Source organism: Elephantulus edwardii, unplaced genomic scaffold, assembly GCF_000299155.1.
Source record: "Elephantulus edwardii isolate Elephantulus edwardi_28Jun2011 unplaced genomic scaffold, EleEdw1.0 scaffold00096, whole genome shotgun sequence".
Lineage (NCBI taxonomy): Eukaryota > Metazoa > Chordata > Mammalia > Macroscelidea > Macroscelididae > Elephantulus > Elephantulus edwardii.
Genome location: NW_006399846.1, coordinates 1,508,498 through 1,521,771, shown reverse-complemented (window position 1 = coordinate 1,521,771; position 13,274 = coordinate 1,508,498). Strand labels below are relative to the sequence as shown.

At 43.5% G+C, this 13,274-nt stretch overlaps 1 protein-coding gene across 1 annotated transcript; it reads right to left on the bottom strand.

Annotated features, from left to right (window-relative positions):
- Nucleotides 1-19: 19 nt before the first annotated feature.
- On the bottom strand, nt 20-13,274 carry NOP2 (NOP2 nucleolar protein). The gene is made up of 15 exons (XM_006891354.1): nt 13,169-13,274; nt 11,414-11,459; nt 11,177-11,265; nt 10,587-10,816; nt 6,689-6,744; nt 6,394-6,566; nt 5,946-6,145; nt 5,720-5,809; nt 3,239-3,326; nt 3,023-3,163; nt 2,408-2,547; nt 2,202-2,291; nt 1,923-2,045; nt 1,599-1,827; nt 20-675 (listed from the first exon to the last, which is right to left on the bottom strand). The coding sequence occupies exons 1-15, from the start codon at nt 13,272-13,274 to the stop codon at nt 20-22; spliced, it is 2,457 nt and encodes an 818-aa protein (XP_006891416.1).

The window sequence follows — 13,274 nt, the reverse complement described above, 5'->3', positions numbered from 1 at the left end:
AGTCTTTTCAACTGTTCGTCTAAGACTGGTTGCCTCCGGACTGAGATTTCCTCCTCTTTGCTGGTGGGGGCCGGCTGGGACTGAGGGAGGACGCAGTGGGAGTCTGAGAGCCCTTGGGGGTGCCATTCTGTTTTCCGAAGGCAGCTTTCTTGAAAGGTTGTTTTGGCGACTTCTGTTTGAAGTTCTCAGTCCCTGTGGCCTTTCCAAGAGGCTGGCCCTGGTTCTCAGATTTGGGGATGGTCCAGGTCTTAGAAAGGGATGGCACAACAGGGGTCTCTGGGTCTGTGCTGTTGAGAGGGACATTCTGCTTCAGGAGAACAGCTTTCTTGCGAGCCTTCAGTTTAGGTGATCGTTGCTCTAGCTTCCCATTTGCCTCCAGTTCCCTGATGACATCAGCTTTCTGAGCTGCTTGGCTGCTATCCTGGGGTTTGGAGGATACTTGCACCTTTGTGACAGATGGTACAGTGGACATTTCTGAGTCTGTCCTTTTGGGAATGCCATTCTGCTTCTGAAAAGAGGCCTTCTGAGGATGATTCTGTTTCGGCAGCTTCTGCTTAGACTTCTCAGTTCCTCTGGAGTTCTTGGTTTGCTGGCTGCTGTTCTCAGGTTCAAGGGTGACTTGACCTTTTAGGTCAGGTAAATCTAGGTTTGTAGGGGTAGCTGTTGCAGAGTTTCCTACAATTAACATTAAACAAATAGCATGAAAAATGGGCCTCATTGTTAGTGGAAATAAAAAGAATGAAAAGAGAAGAACTTCCTGGTCAATGTTCCTTAACCAAATGTTCTACGTAAATATGTCTGCGCCTAAGAGATTGCCTGTATCCTTATCACTTAATATCACCTGGCCTTTACTCAAATCTTATTTGAACAGATCAACCTTGTTGAGAAGGATCATTATCCATCAAGGCCAAAAAGTTTCAAGAAGCAGCTGCGCCCCCTTGAGGACAGCAGATAACAACAGGGAGGCAAATAAACCTAGAGCACTGGGTTTTATTTTAAACCAAGGAAGACTTTAACATGAATTTCAACAGGATACAGAAAACTAAGATGACCTACAGCAAACAAGTAAGACAAATGGAAACAACTGGAGAAAAAATAGCAAGATAAATGAAGACTGACATACTATCAGATGTGACTCTCATAGGGGGCATTATTCAATACATAAAAATCAACTTACTAAACTATGTAATTTGTATTTAGAAGCTTTCCTCTCTCTGCTCCAACTAAACACTGGGATTGTATTACAGCAAGTGGAACTCAGGCTTGTTTTTGAAAACCCCACCCTTCCCCTAGAGATCCCGGCTAGGCTCCTCAAGATGGCTAAAAAATGATCTGCAGTAAGTGTGAAGGACTCTGAGGAGTTCTGAGGAGCACAGTGCCAACCAAATCCAAAGAATGCTGCAACAGCAGAAGATATTACCACTAAGCCAATGCTGGGCCGGGAAATAAAATAAACCACAGCCATAAACTGGAATGCCTTTTATGCTGAACAACTGCAACCACTTGGTAGAACAAAAGGCCCACCTATTCATAACAACACTTAACTCCAGTGAGTCCAGGGCTCAGGAACAATTGTAGCTGGATGAAAGAGTACATACCTGTCTGAGACTGGGGGATAGAATTGGAGAACTTCTTGAACTTAGCAATGAAGAAACCATCCATATTGTGGGTATGAGGGTAGAAGCGGCGTGTGGAACGCAGACTAGGGTGGAAGCGCCTTTCTCGAAAGCGGGTAAAACCTTCCTGACCGAATTCCAGACCCGTAGGTACCAGCCGCACATTCCTCTTTTTCAAAGCATAGTCTACCACCCACTCATTCTCTTCCACCTGGATTATGGAAGGGAAGAAAGCAAAATTACAACTGAAGAGACTCTAAGGGGAAGCCCACCTCTCAACCAGTCCTCCTATGGCAGAGGTCTCACCATGATGGAACAGGTGCAGTAGACAATGTAGCCTCCTGTCTTGGAAGTGGCATTGACAGAGTCAATAGCACTTAGGAGCAACTCCTTCTGAAGGTGAGCACAGCGATGGATGTCCTTCTCATCCTGTCCCAAGGAGAAATTCAGGGGTGTCAGAATCCCAAAAAGTAGTCTCAGGAGAGAGGTGAACTGCTGACTACCCTGAATGCTCCTCTACTTCACATTCCTGCTCTACAAGGCCCAGCCAAGGCCTCTGCATGGTCCCACCACCCAGCTCTTCACCTTGTTCGTCTTCACAGCTGGGTCCTTGGAGATGACCCCAGTGCCACTGCAGGGAGCATCCAGCAGTACCCGGTCAAAGCCCCCGACCACCTGGGGAACGATAATAAGTTAATTAGATGTTTTCTGCAACCTATGAACATCAATCATTTCCGAGAAGCAGGTAAAGTCTCGAGAGGGACACACAGAGGTGCAGGTTCAAATCTTACTTTAGGGAACTGACGCCCATCATAGTGACTGATGACAGCATTGGTGACTCCCAATCGATGCAAGTTTCCCACAACACTCTTTAGTCTCTCAGCATTAGCATCATTGGCAAGGATCACGCCTGTGTTCTTCATCAGCTGAGCTAGAGGGAGGACAAAAGCCACATTACTCCACTAGTTCTCCTGCCTCCTTACTAACACACATTCCAACCCAGAACTCCACAGGTGAAATCTCCCCACTTCAAGGTAAACCTTTACCCCCATTAAGCCCCACTCCTCAAATGAGGGTTACTGAGTGCAGGTTTACCCAGATCACATTGGCCCCCTAGTGATAAGCAAGCTGCCCAAGTGACTTCACCATTTTTAATGAGCCTCTCTTGCACTGCAGATGACACTGCTCTCTTAAGTAGTCACAGATTAATAAAATGACTAAAACTGCTTAGTATGCACTGAGCACTATGCCAAAAACTTTTAAATGTATTACCTCAAGCTTGAGGTCCTTGCTTGCAGTCTTATGGACAGAGAACTGGGATTTGCATCAAGCAGAGCTCTGCAATACACTTCTCATCTCTCCACTTTCAAAAGCAAATCCAGAAGAATCCCCTGCCCTTCTCATACCTATGTAACTGGTCTTTCCTCCAGGAGCACAGCACATGTCCAGGATCCGTTCATGTTCCTGAGGTGCTAAGGCCATGACTGGTAACATGCTGGAGGCTCCCTGCAGCATGTAGTGCCCAGCCAGGTACTCGGGAGTTGCACCTGTGGAGAATGACCCACCTGTGATAACCTGACACAGGTACTAGGTCAGGAGGACTAAAGTAGGGGGACACTTACCAATGGGCACTGAAGAATCATATACCACCAGTCCAGTCTTTGACCACTTGCCCAAGGGATCCAGGTTAACTCCACGATTGATTAAAGCCTGAAGATTAGAAAGATGAACAATTTGAATTTTCACAAGCTGCTAGGCTCAGAATGAGAAAATACAGTCCTAGCAGCAGGACTGAAACACAACTCCCAGAAAGCTTACTCAGAACACAATCATTCCAGACTCAACCAGTTTCTTCACTCCACTCCAATCCATCCTAATCCCTTTTTCTTAAGCTCAGGGTTCTAATTCAGGGTCTTAACTCTTTGAAAACAGGCCGACTCAGTTCCTTTCCTTTTCCCTGGATGTGATCTCTGCTTGTTCAAGAGACAGCCCTCTAAATGTAATGATAATGGTTAAAAGCGTATCATCTTCGTATCAGGAAATACACAAGAAAGGACACTAACAGCATTAGAACAGAGATCTTTAACCTGGAGAACCAAACTCCTTGAAAAAATAAGCTTAGAACACTGTCAGTATGTCTATTTTTCTAGGGGAGGGGAATCACAGCTTTCTCTGTAAACCTTGTTAAAATCTCAATAAAGGGGAAAAAAATAAACCCCAAAATCACAGCTTTCACCAGCTTCTCAATGACAATTCCTTCCAGTTTCTTTGAGGCTGCCTAGTCACAGGGACAAAGAGGCTGGAGGGATGGGGTTTCCCATGCCAGAGAGGCCCTAAGCCATAGGCCATTCTGGGCATGTCCCCTGTAATCATGCTTTATCAAAAAATGCTTAGGTAGTAAGATTCCATCTAGTCAGGAAGGTGGTGGTGGTAGGTGCTGTCGAGTACAACTCATAGTGACCCTATGCACAGAGGATCTGAACCTCATCCTATCCTGAGCCATCCTCATATTTCCTGACACACTAGAGCCAGCCTACTGCGACAGTCACTGTGTCAATCCACCTGCTCAAAGCTCTTCCTCTCCTTCATCAACCCTCCATTCTTCCCAGCAGCATGTCCCCTCTCCAAAGAATAGCCTCTCCCAGCAACATGCCCAAAGTATGTGAGGCAAAGCCTCACCATCCTCCAGCTGCACCCTCTCCAAGATATATCTTTTAGCCGTCCATGAGATGTTCTCCAACACCACAGCTCAAAGGCATCAATTCTTCTTTTGTCATCCCAACTTACTGTCCAGCTCTTACAGGTGTAACAGGTGACTGGAAAACCACGGCCTTAGTCCTCAAACTGACATCATTCATTAAGCCTCAGTAATTTGGAGATGTCCCTAACTGCAGGCTTTCCCAATGCAATAGATCTCCTGATTTCCTGACTGGTGGTACCAAAGGTGTTAACTATGCATTCAAGAAGGATGAAGTTGTTGACAGTTTCAATCTCTTCTCTATTGCCCATCACACTGTTGCCCATCGCTCCAGTGTTAAGAATCTTTGTTTTCTTGACACTGACATACAAACCATACTGAAGGTTGCATTTCTCAATCTTCTGCAACAAGTGTTTCAAGGCCTACTCACTTTCAGCAAGCAAGGTTGTATCATCTGTGTAACACAGGTTATTGATGAATTTCCCTCCAATCCTGTTGCCACATTCCTTTTCATAGAGTCCAGCTACTCGAATAATCTGCTCAGCATACAGGTTGACTAGGTATGGAGAGCAAATTAACCCTGATGTACTGACTCAGGATAGGTAGGAATGTTGTTGTTGTTGATTGCTTTCAAGTCAAGCACAACTCATAGCAACCCTCCTGAAGCCCCTCTACAACTATCGACATTTATCAAAGTTCATAGTTTCTGGAGGCATGTTATTTAGGAAGTGGATGCCACTGCTTCTTCCAGACCTTTATAGTCTATTATTGTTGTTATATGCCATTGAGTCACCTGCGATGTATAGTGATCTCATGTACAGAAGCTCTGAACCCTACCCTGTCCTGAGCCAGTCTCACTAATTCCATCACACCAACCCTCATTGCCCCAGTTACTGTATCGATCTATCTCATCCGGGGTCTCCCTCTCCTGCACTGTCTGTGTACTCTTCTGAGCGTGATGTCCTTCTTCAAGGACCGATCTCTCCTGGCCACATGCCCAGAGTAAGTGAGGCAGAGCTTCAAAATCCTAGCCTCAAGGAGAGACGCTCTCCAAGACAGACCTATTTGTTTTCTTGACAGTCCATAGTATGTTCAAGACTTTTCTTCAGCACCACAACTTGAAGGTATCTATTCTTCTGTCATTCTTAGTCATTGTCCAACTCTCTGAAGCATAACAAACTAGATTAAGCACACCTTAGGCTCTGGACTGGCATTGTTGCTTTTCAGCACTCTAGAGAGGTCCAAGACAGCAGATTTTCCCAATGCAATCAGTCTTTTGATTTTCTGACTGCTGGTGTTAAGAGTGTTGATTGTGGAGCCAAGCAAGCTGTAATTGCTAACAACCACAATCTCTCCTCCACCTAACATGATGGATAGGAATACAACCTCAAAACCCACCCTTTACCTGAGCAAGGTCTCGACGCCGGGTTTTCAAGGTATTGGTTCGCAGGGTGATGGGCCGAGGCACTTCATTAGCTTCTAAAAACTCTAAAAGCTGGCAAGGCAAGACAAGGCATAGAACAAGGTCAATCAGAAGGGAAGAGAATAAGGTAGCTAGCTGTCTGCCTTCCACAAAGAAAGGAGAGATGACAAAAGCAAACCAGAAGAGAGGTAGGCTGGCAATACACTACCTCAGACAGAGGGAAGAGGTCCATGAGCTTGCCAAGCAGGAAGTCTCCATAGGAGTAGTAAGTGGCCAGATCCTTCTGAAGCCGGCTCAGATACTCAGAACGAGATCGACCTTCCTCCCTCTGAGTGCCAAAATCGCGCAGCACTCCCACTATATCTTGGATCCGCTTGTGCACTCGTTGCAGGTTTGGAGCCTGGGAACGTAAGCTTGTTAAGGAACTACTTTATGCTGCTCAAGCTGAGAATTGCCCTCCAAAATACCTTAGTGGTAGCGTTGTGCCACCAAACCAGAAGCAGACAGAATCGACCACCTGCTCCAAGAGCAAAAGATGAGCCATCTCCTCCCGCATAATTAGTAGCCTCTGAAAGCCACCTGAACGGTCATCTGGTTCGGTTTCAATTCGACGGCACATCACCTAAACAATGTCCCTTTACCCTGCCATGAAAGGATATTTTCATTTTCGCCAGCAGACGGAAGCACAAATCGCTCCTCCTCATCCACATTGATCTGTAGGCCTCCATCCATCTCATCATCAGCCTTTCTGGAACCTATCTCTGAAGACGCCTTGTCTTCTTCTTCCTCCTCTTCCTCCTCCTCAGAATCCTCCTCACTCCATTGGTCCCTGAAACTATATCCACAAACAGATGACACACAGACAAAACAAACTCCTCCTTCAATCCTCACAGCTTCCCCATCTCAGCAGCTACTCATCTTCACTTTTCATCCTCAATGTACAAAACTCACCCAGCATCGGCTTCCCGAGCCTTCTGCTTCTGAGCAGCTTTTTCAATGGGCAGCAACTGAAAAGCAATAAAAACGGCTGGTCATCAAGTCAATTCCAACTTACGAGAGACTCAGGTTTATCACTGTAGACCTCTGCACCACTCATTTCTCAGAAGTAAATTATTAAGCCTTTCTTTACAGGTATACAGAATCATACACCTTTTGGTTAGTAGAGAACTACATTAACCTTTTGCACCAGAAGAGATACAAAAATTAGGGGCTGGTAACATAAAACCTACCTACATGCAACCTTCATGGGATACTTTCTATCCTTGCATTTTGTTATTTTATAGATACAAATGTAACACTAGCTCTGAAGGGAAATGACACTGAAAAAATATGAAGGGTAACACTAAGGAAACATTTAAGTTAACAGATAATTTTACGAAAGTCACTGTACTGTTCAACCTGCATGTTTACTTTCCTCTTCCATTAACAAAAAGCTTAAAACATATAAATACACACTGTTTGTATGCAGGGGAAAAAAATGTCCTTGGATATCCACTTTATTCTGTTTTCTAGACTTCTATAAATTTTTCATGTGGTTAAAAATCAATACAAATTTCTTGATATTTTTCATTCACAGATCATAATCATTTTCATAAACTATGATAGCAGTAAAATTCTTCAAAACACGAGCCACTTATTTAAATATAGTAGGTGCTTAGCAGTTTTTTTATATATTGGGTATCACGGCAATATGAAAAAGCTCTGGTTGCTTACACTCTACCAGCTGCTCTCCAGAAGAAATATGGACAATCTCCTCCCACACAATTTATTGCCTCTGAAAACCAGCTAGAAGGTCAGCTAGGAGTTGGGCCTGACTCAAAGGTACTTAATAACATGAAAGTACTGAACCGCGAGGATCAATCTGAAGACTAATTATGCCTGACCTAACCCACAATATTTTCAGCTGCTATCTGAATGTTGTGCAATGAATAAGGATGACAGAAGAAATGATGCTCTTGAACTGTGGCAGCAGCGAAGAGTACAGAATATCCCATGGTCTGACAAAATAACAAACAGATCTATCTTGGAGGAAGTGCTACCAGAGTGCTCCATAGAGAAAGGATGGTGAAACTTCATCTCATACTTTAGGCATGTTGTCGGGGGGGGGGGCCTTGGAAAATATTATCAAGCTACAAAAGGTTGAGGATCAAAGAAAGACTTTCACCTCTTGATTGAATGATACGATGACTATAATAATTGTCTCAAGATGCTTCAACGATTTAGACCCTCCCAGAAGAGCTGTGGTTGAGCATTAACATTACTGGTAAGTATAGTCATTTTCTCCTGGACACAGAGCCTACTAATTGGTCCTAAAAGCCTTCTGAGGTCCCAACTCTTCTATTCCTTAATTGTTGGAATGGACAGAAAACCTCATAAGCAGTTCCTTACTTCACCTCTACCTTGCATTCTAACTTCCAAGTTGTAAAACAACCCAGTAGTAAATGGAATTTCCTCCAGGACTTGAGAACCATAAATGACATAGCTGAGCCTCTACATCTTGTGGTTCCTAATCTCTACACTATAATAGACAAAGTGCTAGTCTATAGGCCTTTTATTGTAAGAACCACCTTCCCTCTGTAACTTGATTTGTGCCACTATTAGAACCTCTACTCGGAATATTGTTGCTTTTTAATTCTTGACTCATGTACTTTTAACTTGTTAGTTAAATTTGTATCTTCTAGACTGCAAAACTTCCATGATACATCTTCAAGGATATGAACATGTACGGCTAAGCACAACTGATAACAGTGCATCTAAATTCCAAAATCAATCTCCATAATAGTCTATGTGTTTCCTACTGCCAAAGGGGCCCTTTAGAGTAGTGAGAGAAGATCTTCACCCTGGAACCCACAGTGTCACTTTTCAGCAGGAAGTAGCTAAGAGAATATGCCATCCCCTTTTCCTTATGAATCAGGGTGAAGTCTCTCTCAGGAAGGAGAGATAGGGAATGGCAAAGGACACACTGACAAAAGAGATTAATCAGAACTGGCTTCGACAAGCACTGTGGCAATTGGACAATTAAAACAAACATGGGGGGGGGAAGAAGAACGAACTGGGGAGGAGGGTAGAGAAAAGAGTGCAACAATGAATGAATGAAAACCCAAAATCTCTGTAAATGTTCACTAAAACTAATAAAATTTAATAATAATTTTAAAAAAAATTGTCTCAAGCAAGCCAGAGATCTTAAAGAGAGTGAGGGATAAGGCAAAGCTCAGATCTGTTATATTCAGAGGGTCATTATGAGTCATAGTTGACTGGATGAAACTACAACAGAGTAGTTTCCAGGGTTTGTTTTTTTATAAATTTTTTAAATTTCATTCTATTATTTTTGCGTGTGCATGTGTGTACCATCAAATTAGATCTGACTGGTACAGGAGATTGTTTTTCCTTCCCCAACAAAGCATCTGGTGAATTCAAACTGCGTACCTCTGGTATTGCAGTGTAGCTTCTTGCCACTAAGCTACCAGAGCTCCCTAGCTTCCAGATTTGGGGACACCATTATCCACATGCTATGACCCGATTCCCAGCTGACCCTCCAAAACTGTACAGGTGACTATTCATCATTCTCCTGAAGAGCTACTGGTGAATTCAGACTGCCAGAGACTCAGTCTTTGGGTAAGCAGATCAACTCTCTATGGACACCACCACCAAAGCAACAAACAGAGCCTACCAAACTCTCAGAAGTTAACTACAGAGAGAAAGAGGTTGTGTGGCAGGGTGTTATGGGGGCTTTCTTTATGGACATACACACACATATATATATATCATACATATAATTACATATTATATATAATTATATATAGAGAGATAAATATACACATATAGATATATTGATGTAGATAATAGATAGTTTGAATTTCCCTAATGTATGCTACGTAATAAATTCTTGCACTTCAGCAAATAAATCTTTTCTCATAAGGTGCATCTGATACAGGCCATGGTCTTTGCAATCACGAGTTATGCGTCAGAGAGTTGGACAATGACCAAGGAGGATAGAAGGAGAACTGATGCCTTTGAGCTGTGGTGCTGGAGAAGAGTACTGACTGCCAAGAAAACAGATTCATCCTGGAGAGGGTTAAACCAGGCTACTCCTTGGAGGCAAGGATTCTGGGGCTTCATCTGACATACTTTGGACATGTCATAAGGAGGGACAGGTCCTTGGAGAGGGACATCATACTTGGGAGGGTGGAGGGACAGTGCAGGAGGGGAAGACCCTCTATGAGGTGGATTGATTCTGTGACTAGGGAAATCGGGATGGGTGTGTCAGAGGCAGTGCGATTGGCACAGGACAGAGCAGGGATTAGAGCTGTTGTACATAGGGTCACTATGAGTCGCAAGCGACTTGAGGGCACACAACAACAACAACATATTTTCAATTACCTTCCCAAATAGGGAATTACTAGGTCAAAAGAAACTGTTTGCAATCCCAGAGGTACACGGTTCAAAGCCACCAGATGCTCTGCTGGAGAAGGAGGGGGCAATCTCCTCCTGAACCAGTCAGATGTGATATGACGGTAATGTAAAAATAATACAATAAAAAAAGTTTTTAAAATAAAAGATAAGAAGCTGTTGTCACACAAGAAATACTATATAGTTTTTGGTTGGTTTTTTCCTGTTTGTTTTAAATACTATATAGTTTTAAAAGCATGTTATCTCCACTGCCATCACAGAAACCTATCAGTGTCTACCCTATCACTTTACATCATCACTGGCATTGCTGTATTCTACAGGTGAGAGGTGACATAAGGCAGGTGAAAAGCACTAATGGAGTACTAACTTCTTTACCTCTGTCACTAAGAGATAGGCTCAAGAATACAGAAAAAATTGTTTAACATCCACCGAATCTCACCTCTTCATCCTCGTCCCCCTCCTCAGAGTTAGAATCTGCTCCATAGTCATCTACCATGTCAGCATCACTGTCTTCAGAGCCCCAGAGGTCCCCGTGGTTCACCACTCCATCTTCTTCAGAATCTTCATCCTCCTCCTCATCACTGCTGGGCGATGGTGCTGGGCGCTTCCTACCTTGTGCTGCATTATATAAAGGTGGGGCCCCCTTCTTACCAGGTGCCTGGACAGTTTCTGTAGAAAAAACATCTTAAGAGTTTGAAGAGTCCTGGACAGATGGCAGCCCCATACTCCTAGATAATAAAGACTTTTCACTTTTTTTTTTTTTTTTTTTTTTATTTTATTATTTTCTGTACCGTCAAATCGGATCTGACTGGTAAAGGAGGAGATGGCCCCTCCTTCTCCGGCAGAGCATCTGGTGGATTCAAACCGCCTATCTCTGGGATTGCAGTGCAACTTCTTGCCACTAGGCCACCAGAGGTCCCCAGACTTTTCACTCTTGAAAAATGTACTGTGGCTGTTCCTTTCACCCTAAATGTGAGCAAGACCTTCCCTACCCAGAACTCAAACAGGACTCTCTTTATTTTCACTGACCTTCTAATAGCTTTCCAGGCAATGGTTTATCCCCAGGAGACTTGTGCAATTTAGGGTCTTCAGCAGAACCCAACCTCCTTTTGGCTGCCCTGAAAAAGATACCTGGTGTTAAGAAAAGGATAAATATCTCCAGGTTCTGCTATATCCCATCTAAAACGAGCCTTCTCCATCACTTAACCACATGGCTCAGGATATGCATACCAATTTCATCTCTTTAAGCTGAACACCTACACTCACCTTTTTCTAGCCCTACTAGACAGCCTCTTGGAATTTTCACCACCATCTGGTTAAAAAAAAAAAAAGAAGAAAAATATTTATAGGAGAAATAAAAAAGTAGAAAGTAAAGACAAAAATACAACCAGTATATGAGTTAAAAAGACTAGATTAGAACTCAATTAATACTTAGCCAACTCCAAACTGGATATCCCTGCAGATTTCAGGATTTGATAAAAGGCATCAACATTCTGATTATCAGCTTGGATTCAAAGGCTGTTTTCTTCCTGTACTTTCCTTCAACCAGTTATCAACAGTCCTGTATTTCACCTTCACCACTCCTGCTTTTTAAATCTCAAATCTGTCATTTAATAACTGCACAAGTTACAAAGCCTCTTAGTTTCTATTTCTTCACTTGTAAATAAAAACTATAGTCCTTCCTTACTCTTGGAACCAGCAGCCAGGAAATCAAAAGACAAACTGCACAATGACTAAGGATGATAGAAGAATTGATGCCTTTGAGCTATGGTGCTGGAGTACTGAATATTCCATGGACAGCTAGGAGAACAAACAAGCCTATCCTGAAGAGGGTGAAACCAAACTACTCCTTGGAGGCAAAGATTTTGAAACTGTCTGACATACTTTGGGCATGCTGCAAGGAGGAACCAGTCTTTGGTGAAGGATATCATGCTTGGGAAGGTGGAGGGACAGCGCAGGAGAGGAAGACCCTCAATGAGATGAACTGACTCAGTGACTGGGGTAATAGGGGTAGGTGCACCAGAAACAGTGAGGTTGGCTCATGATAGAGCATGGTTCAGAGCACATAAGGGCACATAACAAACAACACAGGGATCTAAGATGATTAATTTTTTTTTCATTTTATTATTTTTGTGTGCGTGTACTGTCAAATCAGATCTGACTGGTACAGGAGGAGATTGTCCCTCCTTCCCCGGCAGAGCATCTGGTGGATTTTAACCGTTCGCCTCTGGGATTGTAGTTGCAGCTCCTTGCCACTAGGCCACCAGAGCTCCCCTTAAGATGATTAATTGATAAGGAGGCATTTTAAGGGATCGATACAGAGTGTGGCACTTAATATCACAAAAAGAATCACATTTTGCCTAAAATCCCATTACAAACTACTTGTCTAGCCCTCCTTCCCATCAGTCTGACATACTACAGTCCATTACAGAAATCAGGTCATGCTATTCCATCTCCATCCCTACACAATGCAGTTACGTCAGGCCAGTCGCCCTTCCCAACTTCCACTTATCAAAAGGCTTGGGTTGGGTTTTTTTTCCAAATGTAGCCCCTTTATAGCTCTTCTGAACTGCTGGGTCCCCTGTCTTCTGAATCCCTCAAGATTAACTGTACTTCCTCTTGTATGGATATTTATGTGCCTGTTCCATCTTAGGTACATTCCAAACTTTGATGACAATTAGTTTTTCATTAAGTCTTCTTTCCTAATAGCTCACACGGAAGAGGTTCCATCAGAGTTGAAAGTGAACACGAGACTTAAAATGAGGGACTGTATTATGATCAGCAACTAAAATCATTGCTGTCCGGTGGGAACCGACATAGTCGAGCCTCTAGCGGGTTTTCAGAGGCTGCAAATCGTGTGGGAGAAGACTGGCTGTCTTCCTCCCACGGAAGGACTGCAGGATTTGAACCTCTGGGCTGGCAGCATAACTCTTTACCAACAAGGCCATCAAATATGCATAGGAAAAAAGGGCTCACAAGTTGGGGTGGAGGGTGGGGCTTGGTGTCCACGAGTGACCATACCTGCAGGTAAGAATCTGGCGAGCTCTGTCTCAGCACCCTTCTGTTTGCGGGCTTTTCGGCCCGGCCCACGTTTTTCCTTCTTCGTAGGGTCCAACTTACGCCCCAT

What these genes read in the sequence shown, in the direction of transcription:
- NOP2 (XM_006891354.1), bottom strand. Translation starts at nt 13,274, where the DNA reads ATGGGGCGTAAGTTGGACCCTACGAAGAAGGAAAAACGTGGGCCGGGC. An exon ending in GCCTGGAAAGCTATTAGAAG is followed by an intron (nt 10,817 to 11,176) that starts GTCAGTGAAAAT and finishes TTTTTTCTACAG; the next exon opens with AAACTGTCCAGGCACCTGGT. An exon ending in AGGAAAGACCAGTTACATAG is followed by an intron (nt 2,548 to 3,022) that starts GTATGAGAAGGG and finishes TCCTCCCTCTAG; the next exon opens with CTCAGCTGATGAAGAACACA.